Genomic DNA, 23,119 nt, shown 5'->3' on the forward strand with positions numbered 1-23,119 from the left:
GATGAAGGCTGCGATCTGCAGTACACTGTGCAACCGTGCAATCACGGCAAAGGTTAGACGAGGTATACCCTTTCTTCATTTCTTTTCTTTCTTTCTTTTTACAAGTCATACTGGACAGAGGTTACGTAATGAGTTAAAGCAGGCACCGTGCATGTGTGCAGGGTTAAAAGTCAACTCATAAATACTACTATTTCAGTACTACTACTGGAATGAACAGGGATTCAGTGCAAGAATGTACACAGCAATCTTATATACAGCAGAGCGGAAAGGCGAAGGAACTTCCAAGAGAAGCAGAGTAGCAGAGTAGCGTACCAATATTTACAGCGGATAGAAAAGCAGAATGCAAGCACAAAATAATAGTCACAGCTAGCTCAACGGTTGCACAGGAATATGTGCATGGAGCACGATAACTATAGACAAGTTTCGACAGGAGAGGGCTTGGTGGACGAGAAGGGCGCTCCCTCTGCTGCAGCAGCAGCAGCAGCCCCACAAGAAACGTCAGATTCGCCTTTAGCCGGAAGGCCATCATCACATTGGTTATCGTTACCGGTGTCATGATCTGCTTTGTCACCTAACTCATCACATTGGTCACCAGCCATGCTGGCGCTGCCGCACGCAGCATCAACATTGGTCTCCTGCGCGGGTGCGCTTGCACTGTTGGCTCCGAAAGAAACTGAGCCGTCCAGTTGGTAGCTCACCTGAGATATGGGATCCAGTTTGGCTGCTAAACCTGTACCCTTCCACCACTCCTCATCTGCCATGTAGCGATGATCGCGCAGTCGCGCTGCTTCCAAGCGCTCTAGCTTCTTCTTTTGCACGTACTCCTCAACCAACTCGGGCTCCAGGTCGTAGATGAATCGGCCCAGCATGTTCTTCCGATATCGATCCAGGAACCAATGTTGAGCGCGGTGGTAGTCAAGGCGTCTCCCTGTGGGCACACACACAGATGGAACATACACGTATAGGCAAAGAGTGTTGCTGTTCAGTGAGATAACGTCCGGGGCAAAACCACCCGGGGGTTGTGGGCCTCCATCATGCCACAGCAGTGAACATATGCAGCATGGCACAGTAACCACGTACACCTGTACTAATATCCATCAGTCCTGAATTCACCGAGCAGGATTGTCCAGCAAGTATCTGCTCAAAATACACCGTTTCAACTTTCAAGTGATCCACGGGCCGTCTAGAGTTGCAGGTCCAAACGAGAAAGCTGCAGTACTCCGTCAGTCCTAGATTCCAAATCGAATTCATGCACCTTTGCTGAAATTAGGAAGGAGTCAGTGAACTCTACAGTTCTACAATACTAGATGGGCAGTTTGACTGAACATTTACTGTAAACTGCCTAATGTTTGATTTTACAGCCAGGGAAAGGAAAATCGTATGGCAGAGTGCAACTGAATTTGTACGATGTGAGAACCTTTGTGTACTAAGGTCACTCTTAGCATGTTCTTGTGCGGAATTCCAAGGTAAACTGCGTACGGACTGACTTCAAAGCGTGCAATGTGTGTACAATGTATGTGCTATAGGACCTACAGACAGGGGACACCACCACCACAGCTCGACCACGAAAGGACGAGTTAATGGGGCGCTCTCGCGGTATTTACGGTACATGTTCTGGCATTGTCCGATCCTGGAAGGCACTAGCATTGCATGCACAATGCAATGCTAGATCCTGGAAGGCACTAGCATTGCATGCACAATGCAATGTCAGTACAAGGAACTGTTACTACAGTCCATTTCAAAAATATAGACGCATGGTATTTTTGAAATATTTCAAATTTGGCTGGAGCTTTTTGAGAATTTTTTTTGAATATTGCTCAGGTCCTTCCCGCAATTACTCTCATATAGATTTTTAAGCGATCGAATAGCAAACGCCCAATTTCGTAATTTTTATGCACAAAGTGATCACAGATTTCATGTGGTACAGTCAACTTCGCTAATAACGACTGCGGATATAACGACAATTCGCGAATAATGACAGAATTCCCATGCCCAGAGCAAAGTCCCATCCCACTGTAATACATATAATGAGACTTCGGGTATAACGACACTTCGCGAATAAGGACACCTTTTCGATGCCCCGCCGAGTGTCGTTATAAGCGAAGTTGACTGTATAGATGCTGGCCTAACGGTTTTCTTGAAATCATGCGTCTATATTTTTGAAACGCACTGTAGTCGTTCGCTGTACACTGTGGCACTGTCCATATTGCTCATGTCCACTACGGTTGGCACAATACAACAAGACACATGCATGTATAATGTGTCATGCTTTTCATTGAGCTGGCTGAATACGCTCAAGCTACAGTAGCTGGCTGAATACGCTCAAGCTACAGTAGCTGGCTGAATACGCTCAAGCTACAGTAGCTGGCTGAATACGCTCAAGCTACAGTAGCTGGCTGAATACGCTCAAGCTACAGTAGCTGGCTGAATACGCTCAAGCTACAGTAGCTGGCTGAATACGCTCAAGCTACAGTAGCTGGCTGAATACGCTCAAGCTACAGTAGCTGGCTGAATACGCTCAAGCTACAGTAGCTGGCTGAATACGCTCAAGCTACAGTACGGGTGGGAGTCAGTAGTTGCTGCCACTTCTACTCGCTTGGCTTTGTTTTGTTGGTTTTGCTGTTCTCAGCCTGTGTTGTAAAACTTTACCTCAATAGGAATGCCACAGTAACTAATTTCAGCTGTTGCGTTGGAGGCGAACAAACCAGGAATACCTCAACAAGGAATTCTAGATACAATGTAGATAGATAAAGGGTTAGTGCCATCGTGCCCAAACTCGCTGGTGCACTGGTGCAGCCTTCTTAGATCAATACTATTTCATTCAGAAACCTGAAGACTACAGCTTCGGAAAGTTTCATCTCTGTACGTCCTTCTATAAGAGTGGAAGTGGCGCTTCCAGTGACATTTTCGCTTTGCCAAACTAGTAGGGTTCACTCTTCCCCTTTCGGCAGAGGTACACACGTTCAAATAAGCCCATTGCGCATTGCCAAATATGGAAGGTATGAGTAATGCATGTGAGTACACTGGGATCAGGAATGCACTGTTCAACACCCCAAGAAGAGATCGAGACCAGAAATACAATCATTGTATTTGAAGTCATGTACTGTTCTGATGCAGCAGCAAAACTACTGTAAGGGCCGGGTTCCACTACGGCTCCACTGCTCGTCATCCGCGGCTTGAAATGTCATCATTACCATAGTGACCGCGGCTCGAGTTGGAGCAGCGAGGCTGTGGCTCACCGCGAGCTTTCGCTATGATTCTTGATCAAAAACTGCGAGCCGCGATCGCGGCTCGACCTGCTTCCCGTATTTTTCATTGCTTTGTACGCGAGAATTCTAAAATTCAAATTTTAATGCGTTGCGCAGGCCAGATGACGAGGATCTTTTTGATTTCGCGCGGGTAGGCAGGTAAAACGTCATCAAAAAAGTGGAGCACAACCGCGGTACCGCGAGTGGCGAGTGTCAGTGGAACCGCGCTGCTCCGCTGCATGCAGCCAAGTGCAGCGGAGCCGCAGTGGAACCCGGCCCTAAACCGCCCAATATTCGCGTCACTACATTTCGCGATTTCTTAGAACCAGCAAGTTCACGATGGCAAAAGTTCGCGAAGCACCGGGGCCACCTACATACACCCACTGTTGAAGCTTGATTTCGCGCTGGTTAATATTCGCGTTACGCTAATCTCGCGAAAATAGGGAACATTAATCCGTCGCGACTATTAGGCAGTTTACAGCACTCTGTGATCTTATTACCAGACCTACCTGGCATGAAGTGACCAAGGCGCTTGCAAATCGCAACCATAACAGTTTCAATGTCATCGCATGGTCCATCCATCCCCAAAAATTGGGCATACCTAAATAATGAATACAGCGAATGAGGAGAAGAGAGAGAGAGAGAGAGAGAGAGAGAGAGAGAGAGAGAGAGAGAGAGAGAGAGAGAGAGAGAGAGCTCCGAGTCAAATAGCACCGCTACTGCAAGCGCAGTCAACAAAGCTAGATTTCAAACAAGTAGCAGCAGCAATGATACACAATGGTGATGAGTGATGACAACAGCAACAAAGCCAACGTGAACTAAAAATACATAAACTTCTCAACTCACTGAAAACACTTGTGCTTGTTGAGTCGATACAAGAGATAATCACAAAGTAGTCTCTGATCCACTCTGTTGGAAGCAATCGTCCCTGCGTGGGTAGAGCATGGGAGACACAAATTATTAGTGGTGAAACAAGTAGCTTGGGTACCTGAGAGCCCGCTTCCTAGCAGTCGGATACTCCACCTGGAAGTGAAACAAATTACGCACTCCAACATTAAACAGGAAATGTGTGAGCAGTTCAGACAAGAAACACGATCAATCAGTACATCTATGGTATGCGTAAGGCTCCCTGAACCAAGGGAACACGACCGCTACCCCTTTCGAGTTTCGTTCTACTTCTGCTAGTTGTAGTACTTCGAAGTATACTCAGGAAGCTCTTGTCCTTTGCTTAGTATTTCATTCAAACATACCAGCCAGTGTCACTCAGTCAGTGCACTGCAGCGGATGTCGTGTGTGTACTAGTAATGTGTTGTTCTAGCCACAGTAAATGCGGTGGGATTGCGGCACACAGGTGCATGGATTTGGCTGCATTCAGCCGCTGTACGCCAGGGTACCCGGAACCTGACTCGATGGTAGTGGGGCCCGCCCGATAGCTTACAAGGTACCCATTTCATCACTAAAACAAACACGTCATATGACTGTGGCGCATGTGTGAGGCCCCACTTGCAAGGGCTATGGACTTCAGCTCAACCCACATTGTACATACTGTATGTCAGCGCCTTTAAAGCCATGGTCTTATATTTCAAATACCGCTTCTGCAAAACACGATATTTTCGGTGTAACTTTAATTTCAGTGATTTCGGTAGTGAAAACCAGCACCTAAATTTAATTTACACCTAAAAGACACTGGAGTATGCACAGTATGTGAAGGGAAAGCTGGTCACCTAATTCTACATCACACCTGAAACCTGGCAGGTCCCCGATACCGAAATTTTAACACACCTAAAATTACATGTTTTACAGTACTTCCCTAGCTATTTTAGATGCAAAATGACCCACCCACTGCGCAATGCCATAAAAGTCAAAGTCCGCACAGAAATTTCAATCTAAATCCACTTGTTCACCCTTCCTGCTGGGCTGTAAGCTTGTTAGTATTGTACCGCCATGGCTCTAAAGGTGCGGACATACGGTAACATCAGTGTCAGTAGGACTTACCAACTAGAGCCAATTGTAAGCCAACTTCAGAATTCGGAATTGAAGGATCCATGATACCTATTGTGAAAACAGTCACACAGCATGCCACCAGTCAGTGACACACGGAGAAAAGCACGCACGGCACCTTCCTAGATAGAGCTGGTGTGGGACGTGACACACAACCAACGCAGACAAACTACAGAGCGAACGATCTTCTCCGGAAGTGGCATAATTTCAGCGATACAGACACACACACACACACACACACACACACACACACACACACACACACACACACACACACACACACACACATACACACACATACACACACACACACACATTCCACATGTGTATTCGCTGGACACGTAACAAAATCCTAAGGCAACAGTGAACGCTGAACACAGACATCTTTACCTGGTGTGTCAACAAGCATCACTTGGGGACTCCTATTCACCTGGAGAGCACAGGGGCAAATAACAACAATGAGAAGATACAGGTGTGAGCATAAAAGTGTACTGAAATCACACACGCGCACGCACACACAGACATGCACACGCACACACACACACACACACACACACACACACACACACACACACACACACACACACACACACACACACACAGACCCACACACTGAAGGGCCATGGTACAGACTCGAATAATGGCATGTAAGTTGTATGGTACGTAAAACGTGTCGAAATGTTTTACCCACACGTACATGACTGTGTACTAACCTGGACGAATTCAGGATAATACGAAACCATGCATGACCGACAGACCACTTTGAAGTGCACTTTTGTTTTCTGTACCGTCTTGAAAAGTTGTTGTCTCCACGTGAACGATAGGCAAAACCGCGACGATTTTGAAAAAACAAACATTTCACTGAAACCGTGTTCGTGCAAAAGTGCCTTACTACACCATCCAATTGTCGGATACCAGTAAAGAGAGTAGATCAAAAGGCGTGACAGTCTAACTGCAGTGAATAGAACTTTTAAAATATGAGCAGTATCTTACGATGATTTCATTCATGACTGCTCTTGTGATACCAGGGATGCGCCCAGAACGGGTTCCAGCACCTAGACGCACACATAAGCGGACACATACAGGGACACACACACACACACAGTCACACACATACGCATGCACACGCTTACATATGCGCACGTGCACCAACACACCATGTACCATGCCCCATGTACCACACACACACGCACACACACACGCACACACACACACGCACACACCACACACACACACGCGCGCGCGCGCGCACGCACACACACACACATTATACCAAACGACCTTGATTCAAAAGAAAAGAAAATGAAACATACACAAGGCAACTCAATGTCACCAGCATATCACCAGTGCATTGTACTGTATCTGTGAGCCGTCTGTTCTGCATGCAACTAAACTGGGAACAACCCACGTCCTGAAACATACTTAGAAAGGTCACAAGTCCAATCTTTCTCCTTATTGAGCCTTAACAAGCGCAACATGCAGGCCAAAGGTCTTGGCTGCAGCCATTACATTGTAGAATTGTCAAAACAGCATACCAAGTCTATGCTCAAATGTATTTGTAGTATGCAGTTAAACTGCCACAGTGAAGAACATCCCGCAGCTAAAACAATGTAGTTTTCTACAGGATTTTGTAAAAGGTACAGGGAATTTCAATGCTCTGTACTGGCCAAGCTGACAAGGCACACGTCTGACAAGGCACATGTCTGACCTCGTTTAGCATGCATCCGCCGTAAGGCGTTGATCACTGATGATTTGCCACAATTAGGAATACCGGCCACCACCAGACGTATGTAGAAGTCCTGCAGAGTATAGACACATCATTTCCCGAACACATCCAGCAGCAGCAGCAGCAGCAACAACACACGTACACACACACACACACGGGCCAACTGTGGGCATACAGACAAAACTGGTAGCACAGAATCACCGGGCTGATGAGGAAATGGCTGCAGAACATACAGTTCAAACATACAGTTCAAATTCTGCAAATCACCCACATTTATCCGGCAAGGCAAATGGCAGGGTCTGGATACTCTTGAAACATACAGTGAGACCTGTCTAAGACGACCGCTCAAGGGGCTTTCAAAACGTGGTCTCTGTCACCAGGTGGTCGCCTTATCCAGGGTCATTTGACTGGAAATAGCATCCCTAGGTCCTGGTTGCAGCGGTCTTCTAGGACAGGTGGTTGCCTTATCCGAGTGGTCGTCTAGGACAGGTGGTTGCCTTCTCCGAGTGGTCGTCTAGGACAAGTGGTTGCCTTATCCGAGTGGTCGTCTTGACAGGTTTTATGGTGGTTTAGCGTGTGCGCTAAGACCAGTTAACGAATGTGGAACATCTACCACTCATACTTAGTCTGATGATCATGCATCTGATTATGATGTCATTGCTATACATGCGCATGCGCAGCGCGCGCCACTCTCCCACGCGTGCTTTCCAAATCTTGCTTTAGAGAGAGAGAAAGAGAAAAGAGAGACTCCTTTGTCACTTTTGCTTTCCGACGACTTGACTGTTCACTGGTTTGTCCGTCAGTTGTCAATTTCCCCTTCCCTCCCAACCCCATTCGACTGGGGATCACTATCTCTCCGTCACTGTCACCATAATTTCCTCAATCACAGTGTCAGTACAACTCTTGTCAATATACTTATATCGGGTGAGGGCAGTCTATCTCCGCAGCTGGCTCATTTCAATCACTACCGGTCGCAGCTCCTGCCCACGGCAGGCCGACCGTCTCTCGTTCACACTCTGTGTGCTCCAGGTCACAGCTCCTGCGCAGAGCAGGCCGACCTGTCTGTCTCTCTCTCTCTCTCACACACACTATGTGTGCACCGGGTCACAGCTCCTGCGCAGAGCAGGCCGACCTGTCTTTCTCATGCACGCCAGCTGCTCCGCCCAATATCCCTGATATGCCAACCAGAAAACAATGTGTTCTGAGCCGGGTGCATGCCTGTATGTGGAGAGTGTGTTAACTGTAGTTTGTCCTATGATAGCAGCAACAGTCGATACTCATTGGTACTAGGCAGAGATGAGTACATGTTAAAATGACCAGTGAGGTAGTAAAGCACTATAAAAACGTACTGGCTGTGCTAACCCCCTCCCCATTAATAGAACAACTTACCCCCATAGAGAGTTACTTCTAACTTATTATCCCCGATCACAGATTTTCTTTTTACAGAACTGTCGGGCACCGAAGAGCGTAGCGCCGAAGAACAAACAGGCCAAAATTTCACCAAGCACAGCTTACCATTATATACGCGGCGACTCCACTTTGCATGGACCATAGTACATAAACATAAGAATGGCCTAGGCTACGACGCTGCTGACCTCCCAGTTCTTCAGCACCCGCCAGTACTGCAATTAAAACAGATTCTCAAATTTCTCACCTCGTCGTGGGATGCACGCTTCTGTCTCACTTTTTCCATGTCAATGATTTTCAGCATGGCCGGCAGCAACTAGTAAATACAGGCGCAGAAAGAGCACACCGTACACACAAACAAGGTATTGACATTGTACGTGTGTGTGTGTGCATGTTCCCTCACAGTCCACATGCACGCAAGCCTGCGGTGATGACAGCCCAGGGTCAGGCGTATACATGCGTATGGGCTGACACATTGGTAGTCAATACGGCATACCGGGGTTCCTCAGGGTGGCCTGGCTCAAAAAAGTCGAAGAGCATACTATAGTCCATTCACCAAACCTGGGCCCGAGGGTTTTTCACAGTCTCGCTTCATTCTTATTCAAGATCGTGATGTCGATGACTTATATAGGTCAGAAATATGATAGCCGTTGTTTTAAGCCTACTACAGTAATATGAAGCGAATATGGTGAAAATTGATCAAGATATGTGCAAAAAGTATATTTTCAGATTGAAATCTTCTTCGGAAAGGTCAGCTCCTGGATCATCTAATTGGCAGTCTGGACGCAACTGGACAAGAGCCTGCTCCTCTAGCTTCTTCCGGACGTTGTCGTTGCGGTCACTGTGCCAGAATTTGTTCTCAAAGCAGTTTACATCAGCAAAAACACTCTTGGCAGGTTCGGTCAGAGGACTTTCCTTCCTCTGCCATTTTTCACTCGACGAAGACACAACCTTGCCACAACGCCCACCACGTGGGGTTTCTTGCGGGATTTTCTCGTGGTTTCAACGTACTAAGTTGTTTCAACGTACTACCGTATTACCTCTAATATAAGCACAGTCTCCAATAATAGCACGTCTCCAATAATAGAACACCTTGGAGCGGCATTCAAAAAATAAAGTGCTCAGTCTCCACATTATAAGCACACTGTCAGTGTCTATCGGTACCTGGTAAAATGCATGTACTCGTATTATCTCTGAAATGCAGTACCGGCGAAAAAACCCTGAAATGTGTGTGTCTGACATGCCTCTGAAATGAGGTTGAAATAATAATGGAACAGTCTCCAATAAAGGAACGTCTCCATTAATAGCACGGGGCGGAGGTAAATTGAAAAAATAAAGGACCGTGCTTATACTAGAGATAATACGGTACGTGATGGTCACATGCTCTACATATCGCTAACAACCTATTGTGCACCACACAGGACTGGCTTTGGCGCTATATGAGCTCCACAAAGTATGGTCTTTTCACATAGTTTTAGTGTATCAGGCACCCCGATTTGGCGAATGGACTAAAGTATAATAATATGTGTAGCCACAGAGACTGAATAAAGTGTCAGGTGATTTTATGGATTTAACAGTACAAGTTAGGCCTGCAGAGCAAAACATGATCTAAATGTACTGGTGCCTTTTCAGCAGAAATGCTGATGCAGGTGGCAAACTAATGGCCAGTAAATTGCAGTAATGGCAAGGCCAACGATAAACTTCACTGCCTTTGCCCTCATGCCTTTTGACGTTCAGGTTTATTTTTTTAGCAGATAAAAGACCTGTGTGAAGAAGAGGTTGGTGCAACTTCGGCGATACTTGGGGAATTGTGTGTTGCTCCCTACATGGGAGCTCGCGGTTTTCCTGCCGGCTTAAACTCTCACTCGAGAGTGGTGCTTTCTTGCAGGCTTGCTGAGTGGATGGTTCAATGGACTTCTTGTGTGCTCTGGATGGCAGTCGTGAGTCCGTCAAGTGAGAATTCAAGTCGGCAGGAAAACCGCGCCACCAAGTCAGCCTTGTTCAAGATCAGGAGCAGTGGCATACCTTGAAGACAGTTGAACACATTGTCACTGTACCCAGACAATGGGATATAAGAGGTGAGAGGGGAGAGCCAGGTTAAGGAAATACGAGCATATTGCTTGATGCCCAAGGGCAGAGCTACTTACTACCCAATGATCGCAGAGGTCTAGCAATATCTACTTGCAAGATGGTGCGAGAAGCATTGGATACAAGTAATTATTATCACACACATGGCTTGTATAATGCTAGCAGTTGACTTGATTTCTACTTCTACTTCTCGTAAAAATAATTACCATACCGGTAACAATACTCTCAAGTACATGTCGTACAGCACTTACATCTTTGGCATATTTATCACCACCTCTGTGCTGCTGACTGACAACACTAGTCATGACTGGCACATCCGGCAAACGAGTCTCCAATACCTCCATAGCAAGCTATACACAAACGCAACAGCAAATAAAAAGAGAAGACAAGAGAAGACAAGAGAAAAGAAGAGAGAGAGAGAGAGAGAGAGAGAGAGAGAGAGAGAGAGAGAGAGAGAGAGAGAGAGAGAGAGATACAATACATGGCGGCAGGACTACATTGTATAACACATACAGAAGTGGTACCCTACAAAAGTAGATACACACAGGTTTCGGGACACTGTACTCTGCCTGCATGGTGTTCAATGGACCTTCCATTATCAGATTACTACTAGTAGTAGTCACCCCCTTGCCTTGCGATGTCCTGCTATTTTCAAGCGGGGTCACGTGGACGAAGGGGCTGTCCCGCGGCTACTCTCCCTACCACCATCATGAAGGACCTGGCAGGGCACGACATTCCTTTGAAGAATGCCAGCGACCTAGAAGGAGCACGAGCATTTGCTGCAGACAAGTCGAAATGGAGATCAGACATTGTTTATGGATGAGTTTTTTGTTGACTGGAGACAGAAGCGGACTTGGCTTAATTTCAGTGTATTCTCATGCATTGTTCTTTGGCCTTTGTACGCGTGCTGTGGTATTATTATTATTATTATTATTATTATTATTATTACTAGTAGTACCCTGCTATGGGAATTTGAAACCCGGCTCTGATTGAAGCCGGGGTTCAGCAGTAACGTAACATGCCCACAACATCGCTACTTCTGTTCAGTCATATAGGTTCTCAGTATCGTCACTTTATTGGATTCTGCAGATATAGTGCATGTATGCATACACATTACACTATAGTATGCATACACATTACACGGCTCTTCACTTCTGCTAGTCTTCTGTTCATAAAAAGAAAGAACAGAAACTAAGACTGTAAGATACACACATAGACATAAGGCCCTCTTCAGACTAGGTACAAAACAGCCTATAAGCCACATTAACATAGAAGTTTCCAAGACAACTACACGAATCTGGCGGCAAGCCTAAAAACCTGCCCAATCCTTTCGGGCAGGGCGGGAACCCTTGACAAGCCTTGTACAAGGCAACTTTCCTGCATTTATCGTACTTTCACAAGGCAGTCGTACAAATGTACAAACTTTGTACGACTGCCGGCTACTTTCACACATCCCAGGCCCCTTGCGCAATTGTGTAGGGTCAACGGTTGCCTGTATGTTGCATGTAAAATGTGTAGTCTGAATGCAGGCGTGGAACTAAGGCCGCAACCACACTACGTAAAAATCACAGTACAAATTGTCATGCATATCTCAGTACAAGTCGGTACGCAACCACACTACACTTTTCGGTCTGCATAGATGACGTTTTCACACGACCAGCACGTGACGTTGTCGTACCAAAGCGTGTGGCGTGTGCCATGCGCTGGAAAAGACCGGGAAATTCAAAACCAATGCTGATGCTGATGCTATGTACGATGACCCGGTACAAAAGGAAAGTTGTACACAGGAGAAGGAGCGCGAAAACGACGAAAACGACAAACGTGGCTTTCTACAGGGGTGCGCCAGTTGCTGAAAACCTACAAAGCGCATTTTGCATTTCGCACGCGTCAGCATGACGATTTCTACTGTAATGCCGTTTGTACGTGATTTTGTACCTAGTGTGGTTGCAGCCTAAGGCCCTCTGCAGACTACGTACATAGAACATCCAGTACAAAATCACATAACACCTAAAAGGCAACATTTTTCCAAGCCTGCATTCAGACTACACATTTTACATGCAATATACAGGCAACCTTCGACCCTACGCTATTGCGCAGTGGACCTGGGATGTGTGAAAGCAGCCGGCAGTCGTACCCGGGTTCAAAGTCTGTACGTTTGTACAACTACCTGATGAGAAAGTACGATAAATGCAGGAAAGTTGCCTTGTACAAGGGTTCGCACCCTGCCTGAAAGGATTGGGCAACTTTTTAGGCTTCCCGCCAGATTCTTAGGCCGCATTCACACTACAGTCAGACCTCGCTTAACCGCACACATCCGTTTTCCACAAAAATATCCGGATAGGCGAGGGAACCAGATAACCGAACACGCATACTGTATGTATGCATGGCATATGCTGTAAATCGGTAACCAACGATTTTCTTCCGGATGGCGAGGGATCCGGATAAAAGAGGACCGGATAAGCGAGGTCTGACTGTACTTGAAAAAGTGCGTTATAGACCATTTTTCAGGCCATTCTCCTTGGTAACCTAGGTAATTTGGCGCGAAACTATAAAAGTTACCTGAAAGGTTTCTGCAACTCCGGCACCCCTGTACAAGGCAACTTTTTCTTTCAAGCAGAAGTCGACAGCATAAAACTGTATTTTTCTTCCACTGGTTCTAGAGTATTTTCAAAATGCCAAAGGTTCTGTTCACCGGCGATCTGGAGTGTCGGCTCATTGAGCTCTGGGGCGAATACCAGCGAACGAAAAGTGGCACTACGATGAAGCGATCTGTCGCAGAGCGTCAGATCGCATCCAAACTCAATGACTACGTCCAGCACGTCGGCGTCAAGGCTGTCATGTTCACGGCGGCGAGTGTGCACATCAAGGTGGATAATTTGAAAACGAAGGCCCGCGATCACTACAAGAGATACATGTATAGGAAAAAAGAAGGAGAAATGGCAAGAGCTGTGGCAACTATCTGCCAATGTCTGTCACGGGCATGGCGATCCATGTCAGCAAAGAAGGATTTCCTTGCAATATCACCACGGCAAATTGAGAGCGATCAACGAAAATTTGATGTGTATTCAGATCGCCAGAAAATGTGGAGTATGACACACTCGTCAGGGCGAACGTAAAAAGTGCATCACGTGACGCGCATCGCATATCGTGTGTGAACAGATTTTTTTTCAAGTCGCCTTCAACATACTTTTGCAGGCAGTTGCTTTTGCGTAGTGTGAATGCGGCCTTATTGTTGTCTTGGAAACTTCTACGTAAATGTGACTTATAGGCTGTTTTGTACCTAGTCTGAAGAGGGCCTAAGGGAACAGAATTGACCCTCTGGGCTCATAAAAACATTGTGCCAGTTTTGCATTTGTATTTCGTATTTACAAGGAGGCAGTGTGCCTTAACCTGCAATAGTGCTCAAATGCCCGGAATGGGCAGAGCGTAGTACGCAAGAGGTACACAAAAGGAAGTAAATAGGGCTGATGATGATGATTGGTTTTTGCCATGAAACTCTAAGTAACAACAAAAAAACAGCCCTATTTACTTCCTTTTGTGTACCTTGAAGTAGAGTAACCCTCTTGCGCATGTTGTACGTAATGTAATGATTGATACGTACTTTCGATATTGATTTCGCTGGTGCACACGTTGGTGCAGTGCTGGTACACGCGCTGGTGCACGCGCTGATGCACGCGCTGGTGCAGCCAGTTGTTTTCCGTTGTACGTGATGCAGCTTGTTGAGGAGAAGGGTTTTCAATATCTTGTGTTCAGTTCTTCTTGCTTCTGGCCTGGTCGAGGTCGTGCTTTTTTCTTGAATTGAAATTAATAATTATAGTCCAACTTATATCCTTGCGCTGGTCTGGTGGTGGATAATTCCACAACAACGTGGTACCGAAACCCGGTTTTGAGTGGACCGTTGGCGCTTTGTGGTTAGGTTCTCGGAGAGTATTAATTTTGTTATTTCACTGCCTGTTTCAGTAGTAATGGCGTCGTCTGCTGGACATTCCTTGTTGCGGCCGTATCGTGGAGGAGATGACGACCTGGAAGTGTTCTTGCTGAAATTCCGCGTGGTGTCACGGATACAGAAATGGACGTCGGAAGCTAAAAGAATGGACCACTTTCCTTTATTCCTAGACAAGGACGCGTTCACTGTTTGGAGTTCGCTGCCGGACGTCGAGCAGACCAGTGAGGAGGTTGTCCATGGTGCGCTCCGAGCCGCTTTCTGCATCACGCCAGCAGAGGCGTATAAGAAGTTTGTGGCCAGAACTCTTCGTCGGGGAGAGAGCGTTGACGTCTACTTGGCCGACTTGAGGAGGTTTCTCCGCCAGAGTGGTCATGTGGAAGCGCGTGACACTTCGTCAGGGAAGTCATGTGACCCAGTGCTCCTGGAGCAGTTTCTGCTCGGCATTCCGCAGGTGCTGGCATGTCAGGTGCGCCTCCAGCATGCCTTGCACTGTATGACTGTGGATCAGTGTGCGGATCAAGTTCGCGTGTTGGTTTCTGCAACCCAGGTGTCGGCTGCACCAGTACAGGGTGCACGTTCTGCGACATTTGCAGCGACGTCGTCTAGTAGCAGCGGACCTAGCAAGCGGTCTGTGTTGTGTTACCGGTGTAATAAGGTCGGCCATATTCAGCGGAATTGCCCGCAGCTACCTAAGTCACCAGCATCCGGCGAACCTGTTTGCTATGGTTGCAAGGAGCGAGGCCACGTCCGCAGTGCGTGCCCCCAGCGGAAGAGGTGTGCTGGAGCAGCTGCGAGTGAGGATGTCGGCCATGTCTGCGTCGCGTCGGAGATTGATGGGCCCGCAGTAGCGTTGCCACGGATCTTCTTGCCTGTGAAGCGTTGTGATGCGGTGGCGTTTCGGCGTTGTGTTGCTGCCATCGACTCGTGCTCAACACACACGTTGGTGTCTCGTCAGTTGGCAGAGGACTTGGCACTGGAGGTGACGACGTCAACGCCTGATATCATCACCGTTGACGGCAATACACTCAAGGTATTGGGCTCGGCTGTTCTGGATGTCGAGCGGGTGGACGATACGGTATTTCTGCCTTTCTCGTCTGTGTCTGTATCAATTGTTCCGGAGTTGAGTGTTGTGAATGCGGATGTGCTTCTGGGCCTCAACCTGATATCGCAGCATGGCGGAGTCGACCTCAAGTACGCGGACTCCAAGCTCGTCGGAGCATCTTTCGGTCAAGCAGCTTCAGCTTCCGCAGATGTGCCCAGTTCGGACGTGCGCAGTGATGATGGTGATTCGCCTCAGCTGCTACGCCATGTTACCGTGGAGCATGACGGGGAAGATGTCATTCTGACCACTGCGGATGGGTCAGTTCGTTGGCGCGCTGATGTTGGCTACTGGGAGCTTACGTGGGCATGGAAAGACGAACCCCCCACGTGTCCAGTCGGGTCAGGCATTGGTGAATATTCCCGGCATAGCCTGTCAACAGACCAGGAGTCACAGTTCTGCGAGGAAGTGGACATGTGGATCCGCAATGGATGGTTGGTACCCCATGACCAAGCAGTCCATGGTGAGCCTAGTGCTGTGTTGCCCTTGTTGGCGGTGGCCCAGACGCACAAGGAGTCCACCCCTGTCCGCCCGTGTTTGGACTACCGGCAACTCAACAAGTTGATTGTGTCGCATCCAGGTTTGGACGTGCCTGTTTGCCAAGAGAAGTTGCGTCAGTGGAGGTCTATTGGCAACGCCGACAGCCACGTGTTGCTGGACATCAGCAAGGCTTACCTCAACATCCGCATCGCGCCAGCTCTCGCCAAGTTCCAAACGGTCGTCTGGAAGGGCCAGCTGTTTGCAATGGAGAGGATGGGCTTCGGTCTATCGATTGCGCCCAAATTCATGGACATAATCGTCAAGTGGGTCCTCCGTGCGTATGCTGATGTGGACAACTATGTCGACGATTTGTATGTTCCGAAGCCTCGTCTGCGTGCTGTCACCGATCAGTTGTCGCAGTACGGGTTGCCCACCAAGCCAGCGGAGCCAGTCGTCTCTGCTAGGGTACTTGGTCTGCAGCTGTCAGAGTCTGCAGATGGCCAAGTGAGGTGGAAGCGTCGTGGTGACGTCATGCCGACCTGTCAGCCCGATGCCATCACACGACGCGAGATTTTCAAGTGGTGTGGCAAGCTGACCAGCCACTATCCCGTCGGCTCCTGGCTGCGCCCAGCGTGCAGTTATCTGAAGCGTCTGTCTAGCCTTCAGCCTGGATGGGATGATCCAGTGTCTCATGAAGTCGTCGCTTGTTGTGCGGAAGTCATTCACCGTCTGCAGACCGATGACCCTGCGCAAGGTGTGTGGTCAGTTCCTGAAGGCGCACAGTGGTCGTTGTGGTGTGATGCTTCGGACATCGCACATGGTGCTGTCATTCAGGCCGATGGTATGATCGTCGAGGATGGCTGCTGGCTGCGGCAGAAGGACGACCGGCGACACATTAACATCGCTGAGCTTGACGCCGTGATCAAGGGATTGAACCTTGCCGTGCAGTGGCAAGTGAAGGAGCTCACGCTATTCACCGATTCCAAGACTGTGGCTGCTTGGTTGCAATCGGTGCTTGGCAATGTGTCTCGTGTTCGCGTCAGCGGCCTGCAGCAGGTACTTGTGCAGCGCCGTCTCCAGATTATCACTGATCTCGTCGCTGTCACGGGCTTGACGGTCAAGGTCCAGTGGATCAGCAGTCAGCAGAACAAGGCGGATCAATTGACCCGTGTTCCCAGCAGCTGGATCCGATGTGGCAAGACGCTCCTTGCTCGGACTGCACCGTCCGTCACCGCTGCGGTGGTGACCGTTGGTCCATTCTCATTGGACAGAGTATCTGCTGCTCAGAATGCAGATCCTCGGATTGTTTCGACTCGCCAGAAAGTCATCGATGGTGACCCAGTTACTGATCCTGCGTTTGTCAAGGTCAAGTCACAGCTCGTAGTCCATGATGGTATGCTGTGTCGAAGTGTGAAGTTGCCGCCCAATGATGCAGTCGTCATTCCTGTTATTCCTAGTTCACTCGAGTCCGATGTCGTTCGTGCTGCTCATGTGAACTGTGGTCATGCGTCTTGGGAGGGTACATGGCGCTTCCTCCGCTCGAAGTGCTATTTCCCGAACATGGCTGCCCAATGTCAGCAGTTTGTGCGCCACTGTTCGCCGTGTGCTGCTGCCAGCCCAACCAAGGGCGTTTCGGCGGAGGCCAGTCGCCCTGTGGTGGCTGATGGCCCATGGAGTGTTGTAGTAATTGATACTCTGGAACTGGGCGTCGATCAGAGTGGAGAGTACCATTGTGTTCTCGTCTGCATGGATAGTTTCACCAAGTGGGTGGAGGTGGTTCCGCTCCGTCAACATGACGCGGCATCAGTGGCCGAGGCATTTGTCGGCCTGTGTACGCGGTGGGGCCCGCCCCGAGTGGTCCGCTGTGATAATGGCACGGAATTCATCAACGCCGTGATGTCATCGCTGTTTGACACGTTTGGTGTGACAGTGCTCAACGGTGCCGTGCGTCATCCCCAATCACAGGGATCTGTTGAGCGATTTAACCGCACTCTCCTCACCCTAATTCGGAAGGTTTTGGATGAGGCTGATGATTGGCGATCTGAGCTGGACGTGTTATTGTATTTCTACCGTATTCGTCCGCACTCTGTCCTCAAGATTTCTCCTATGCGTGCGATGCTTGGCTGGGAGCCCACCAGTGTGCTCTTCTCGGCTAATCCTGGGCTGGGCCGGACTCCATCTGATCTTGAACGCCAGGCTGCCCGGATCCGTGATTTTGTGGAAGCTGAGCTGTCCTCCAAGGACTTTGTTGAGTCTGACGATGATAACTGTCTGTTCGCCGTTGGTGATGCCGTTCTTCTACGTCGTTCCCATCGTCGCCAGAAATGTGAGCCGCCCTATGAGCGTGACTGGGTGGTCATTCACATTGTGTCCCCCTCTACTGTGGTAATTCGCAATGAGGCTGGTGGTGGTGAGAAAGTGGTGAATGTTGAACTGCTGAAGCCTGATGTTGGTGCTGAGGTGTTTGTTGATGTGCCTGCTGCGGATGCTGTTGCTGATGTGCCTGCTGCAGATGCTGTTGCTGATGTGCCTGCTGCGGATGCTGTTGCTGATGTGCCTGCTGCAGATGCTGTTGCTGATGTGCCTGCTGCAGATGCTGTTGTTGATGTGCCGGCTGCGGGTGCTGTCCCTGATGCTGGGTCTCGGTTTGATCCCCGTGATCCTAATTATGTGCCGCTTCGAACCCCTGCCGATGATCCTGCTCCGTATCAGTTTCGCCCATATGGCCTCCGTCAGCGTGGTTCGCTTGCACCCCCTCAGCGCTTCCGTTAGTTTTGCTTTGTGGCGCTATTTAGTTTTTGTGGTGGTATTTTCTTTGGCATACCACCAGGGGGAGAGGTGAAGTAGAGTAACCCTCTTGCGCATGTTGTACGTAATGTAATGATTGATACGTACTTTCGATATTGATTTCGCTGGTGCACACGTTGGTGCAGTGCTGGTACACGCGCTGGTGCACGCGCTGATGCACGCGCTGGTGCAGCCAGTTGTTTTCCGTTGTACGTGATGCAGCTTGTTGAGGAGAAGGGTTTTCAATATCTTGTGTTCAGTTCTTCTTGCTTCTGGCCTGGTCGAGGTCGTGCTTTTTTCTTGAATTGAAATTAATAATTATAGTCCAACTTATATCCTTGCGCTGGTCTGGTGGTGGATAATTCCACAACAACCTCTTGCGTATTTCGTATTTACGGATTTTCCACAGGCCTCGGCCTAAATCCAGGGAGCCTCCGGTTTGAATGTGTACAATTTGGGAACAGGTCCAACTATCATGTAAGCACTGCCATACCTGAAGGTGCTCTCTTGGCACCAAGTCAGCCTTGTTCAAGATCAGGAGCAGTGGCATACCCTGAAGACAGTTGAACACATTGTCACTGTACCCAGACAATGGGATCTAAGTGGTGAGAGGGGAGAGCCAGGTTAAGGACATACAAGCACTACATAGGGAGAGCCAGGTTCAGGACATCCTAGCAATATTTATTTTTTTAAACAGAAAGGTTCCAGGCTGTCCAACAGAGTGCTCCATACCCAAGGGCAGAGCTACTTAGGGGTTGTCGCAAAAGTTTTGTCGTCCCTGAAACGAACATCATTCGGGGGGGAGGGGGTGCGAGCCAAACCCGCTAGTCGATCAACACCGTACACTGTACATGCATGCGATTTTTGTCGTCCAGCATAGCAAGCTGCGTTCATTTCAGAGGGAGGGGAGGGGGTCCGAGTACGAAATGAACGATGTGCGTTTCGGGGACGACAAAAAAACCCTTTTGCGACGACCCTTTTAATACAACAACACAAGGAGGAAGAAAGTGCTGTGACTCTGAGTTTCATGCACAAGTAGGCGATCAGCTGATGTCTCATGATCGCCTACTTGATATTGCAAAGGCATGAATCTGTTCAGAACATAATCAGCATCCTGAATATAACGGCCTATGCTTTCATAAGAGGATACCCTAGCATCATGCACCAGGAACACTCCATCAATGTGTGGAGATCGATGCTGCAGTACTAGCAAACCTGGGCAGAACAACAAATAGGAAAATAGGCAAGGAATGAGCATAATTATGATCCGCACAAAAAAGGTCTGGAAAACTGCTCAATGGGCAGAGGGCAGAGCTTTTCATATGTAAAAGAGAGGACTCCGATTGAAATATGTCGTAACTCAGTTAGTCAGGGTTTCATGCCAAGGCAATCATCACGCGTCAGTGCTCAGCACACCCCCTCCCCCCCCCCCCCCCCCCCCCTCCACACACACACACTGATCTACTCAAAGTCCCCACCACCAGACTATTCAGCGCCAAGATTCACACATGACAAGAAGTATAATGATTAGCCCAAAAATCAGCTGTCTGATGATTGCCTCGGCGCGGCGTGAAACTCAGAGTTTTGACATATTCCAACCGGAACCTTCTCTCTTTCCTATACAGTCAACTTCGCTAATAACGACTGCGGATATAACGACAATTCGCGAATAACGACAGAATTTCCATGCCCAGAGCAAAGTCCCATCCCACTGTAATACATATTATAAATGATGAGACTTCGGGTATAACGACACTTCGCGAATAAGGACACCTTTTTGATGCCGCGCCGAGTGTCGTTATAAGCGAAGTTGACTGTAATTATGGTTCAAATTTCCGTCTTTCCACTGTTCACGGAGCCACCCTATGACAGAAGTCATTAAAACACCAGAGCCATCTTTAATATCTCCTCTCTTTATCTTACCAATTGGTGTACATCTATCTCTACAGTGGTAGATCCAGGGAGAGGCGCAAGAGGCTACCTCCTCGCACCTAACACACATGGGGTCTGAGAGCGAGGAAGCTTGCAGCCAGTGTGTCAGTCATACCCCACTGCCTGTGAAGTTCTGCATAAAGCAAGCGACTACATTTGCGCAGTATTAACGCGCACGTGTGTGTGTGGGGGGGGGGGGGGGGTGTGTGTTTTATGTCCCATATGGTGCAGTGGTATGTGCAGCGATTTCCAATCGATAGGTTGCGGGTTCGATTCCCGACGATTATGGTCACACACGTCTTTCTTCTCTTTCTCAGACTCCTCCTGACTTTTCTTTCATTCTCCTGGGTGGTTACCAACAGCCAGTGCATGCCGGAGTAGACTTCACCCCGGATCTGCCACTGCTCTGTACTCTACACCCGCAAGGTAAACCTTCCAACACAAGTTGAAAACGACGAGACGGCTGCTTTGGGCTGTAACTCCAAGTTTGATTGCACCACGTGAATCATCGGACAACAGTACCCAAATGAGATACATGTACATGTATATGCCTACGCTTGCGCTTGACCCTGTCAGCATAATAATCGCATGCACGCATTTCATTATCGTTACTGTTGTCGGATGATGCGCACAGTGCTTTGAAAATAGTTACAGCACATGTGTGTTGTCGTGGTCAGCGTGCGCAGTCCAATCTTACTTATTGGACCTCACTTATCTGGTTAATGTATTAGTACCTTGGTTACCCGGCATCGATGATATTGTACATGAAGTGCACAGCTAGCTCGTGCATGAAATGAACTGCATACACGTCCGTGTGTACGTGAAGGAGAAGTAGGTCTGTACACTGTACTACTAACAGTAAGTAGTATGAAGTACAAATAGTAGCAAGAGTCCATAACCCCAAGAGTGTACAACTCTGTACATGGGGATCCGCACGGCGGATTTCCAACATTACGTCAAAAATGACGTACACGTTCGTTGCGCTTGAAGATTTTCTGCTTTGCCCTGGGTTTTATGTCAAATTCACTCGAGACGAACATGATTTTATGCCTTGAACTTTGCCGCGAACCACCAAAGTGTGTATGAACCCGTAATCCGTATACCCAAAGCCGCCCTTTCGCCTGGGGTTATGGACTCTTGATACCATTGTACTACTCCCTGGTTCCAAGCACCGGAGTAAAGAAACTTTGAAGTATGAACTTCCTGGTTCAGAGGGCCAAAGAAGCTGTTTGTTTGCTCCCAGTAGTGTTGTTGATAGTGTTCTTAGTAGCTCCCAGACCTTGAAATTAGCTTACTTGGTTGGTATATATCTGTTGCCAATGCCTCCTAAACGAGGACCGACGTCCGACGCGTTTCTTCATCCAAATTTCCACATCGAGCAGTGAGGCTACTTTGTTTAACTATCACGTTTCCGAGGAGGCTGTGAAGTCGTTCATAGAGCAGCTAGGATCGAAGTACTCCGAACTTCATGTTGGGTTTCTTTCGACCGAGTCGGAGGTTGTCACAGAAGTGCGGTCTCATCGAGCTGTCCATCTGTCTAGAAACGAGGACACCCCCACACCTTTGACCCGTTTGCTGATTAAGAGTGATGGGCAATTCACTTTCGAAGTACTCTGTGGCGAAGTTGTTGAGCATGGACATTGCCCACCTAGCTTGGCGGAATTGACTCCATTCCTGCACCGGATGTTGAGTCATGACTATTGTCAACTAAAATTTTGCCCCGGAATAGTTGAATATGATAAGAGGTTTGCACCGCACATCCAATTCCAGCCAGCAAAGTTGCGTCGGTGCAGTTTTCCGCTGGCGAGAGTAGACGCATCCGGATGTAAAGTTCTATTCCAACTGGGCCACAGTGCGCCAATGGAGACGTGTGTCTCATCAGTTGTTCTTTGTGGCGAATGCAGACGGTTTGAGAAAGAGCTGAGCACTCTAAAGCCTTTAAAGAGACGGCGACCAACAGAACTGGGTTATGAACTCTTGATAGTAGATAGGATTGTGTTCGACTAGAAATATACATGTGTTAAACGTTTCTGATCCCCAAGTGGTTAGTTCAACTATAACCTCACCCTCCTTACCTTTGGCCATATGATTGGGAAAGCTTTGAATGAAAGTCTTCTCAGCAATCTGAAAAGTTTTCCTGAACGCCATGGTTGGTCAATTGGCAGAAGTTCGTATGAGTTGTCAGCTGATCCACGACTAACTGAGGGAATTCAAGCCATCCTGAACACACTACACAGCTCTCAGTCTGCAAGAGGTAGAAACTAGCCGAGTATTTACGAATAAGTGAATGCTCTGTGCCAGCTACTTGCACACGTATTTAGTTCAGGAAGAGAAAGCAGAGATATTATTAGATGGGTTATTATTTTTGAATGGCTGATGATGCTTTCCCATAATTTCTGGTTCCT

General features: G+C 48.2%; 1 protein-coding gene across 1 annotated transcript; it reads right to left on the reverse strand.

Moving 5' to 3' along the window:
• On the reverse strand, window positions 1-23,098 carry LOC135805495 (mitochondrial ribosome-associated GTPase 1-like). Its single transcript, XM_065319535.1, has 12 exons — window positions 22,790-23,098; window positions 19,933-19,997; window positions 19,276-19,380; window positions 10,722-10,820; window positions 8,630-8,698; window positions 6,958-7,048; window positions 6,243-6,304; window positions 5,640-5,679; window positions 5,244-5,300; window positions 4,095-4,176; window positions 3,758-3,849; window positions 1-928 (listed from the first exon to the last, which is right to left on the reverse strand). Exons 1-12 carry the CDS (start codon window positions 22,860-22,862, stop codon window positions 411-413), a joined length of 1,353 nt encoding a protein of 450 aa, XP_065175607.1. The 5' UTR covers window positions 22,863-23,098; the 3' UTR covers window positions 1-410.
• Between the last annotated feature and the right edge of the window lie 21 nt (window positions 23,099-23,119).

Source organism: Sycon ciliatum, chromosome 1 (assembly GCF_964019385.1).
Source record: "Sycon ciliatum chromosome 1, ocSycCili1.1, whole genome shotgun sequence".
Lineage (NCBI taxonomy): Eukaryota > Metazoa > Porifera > Calcarea > Leucosolenida > Sycettidae > Sycon > Sycon ciliatum.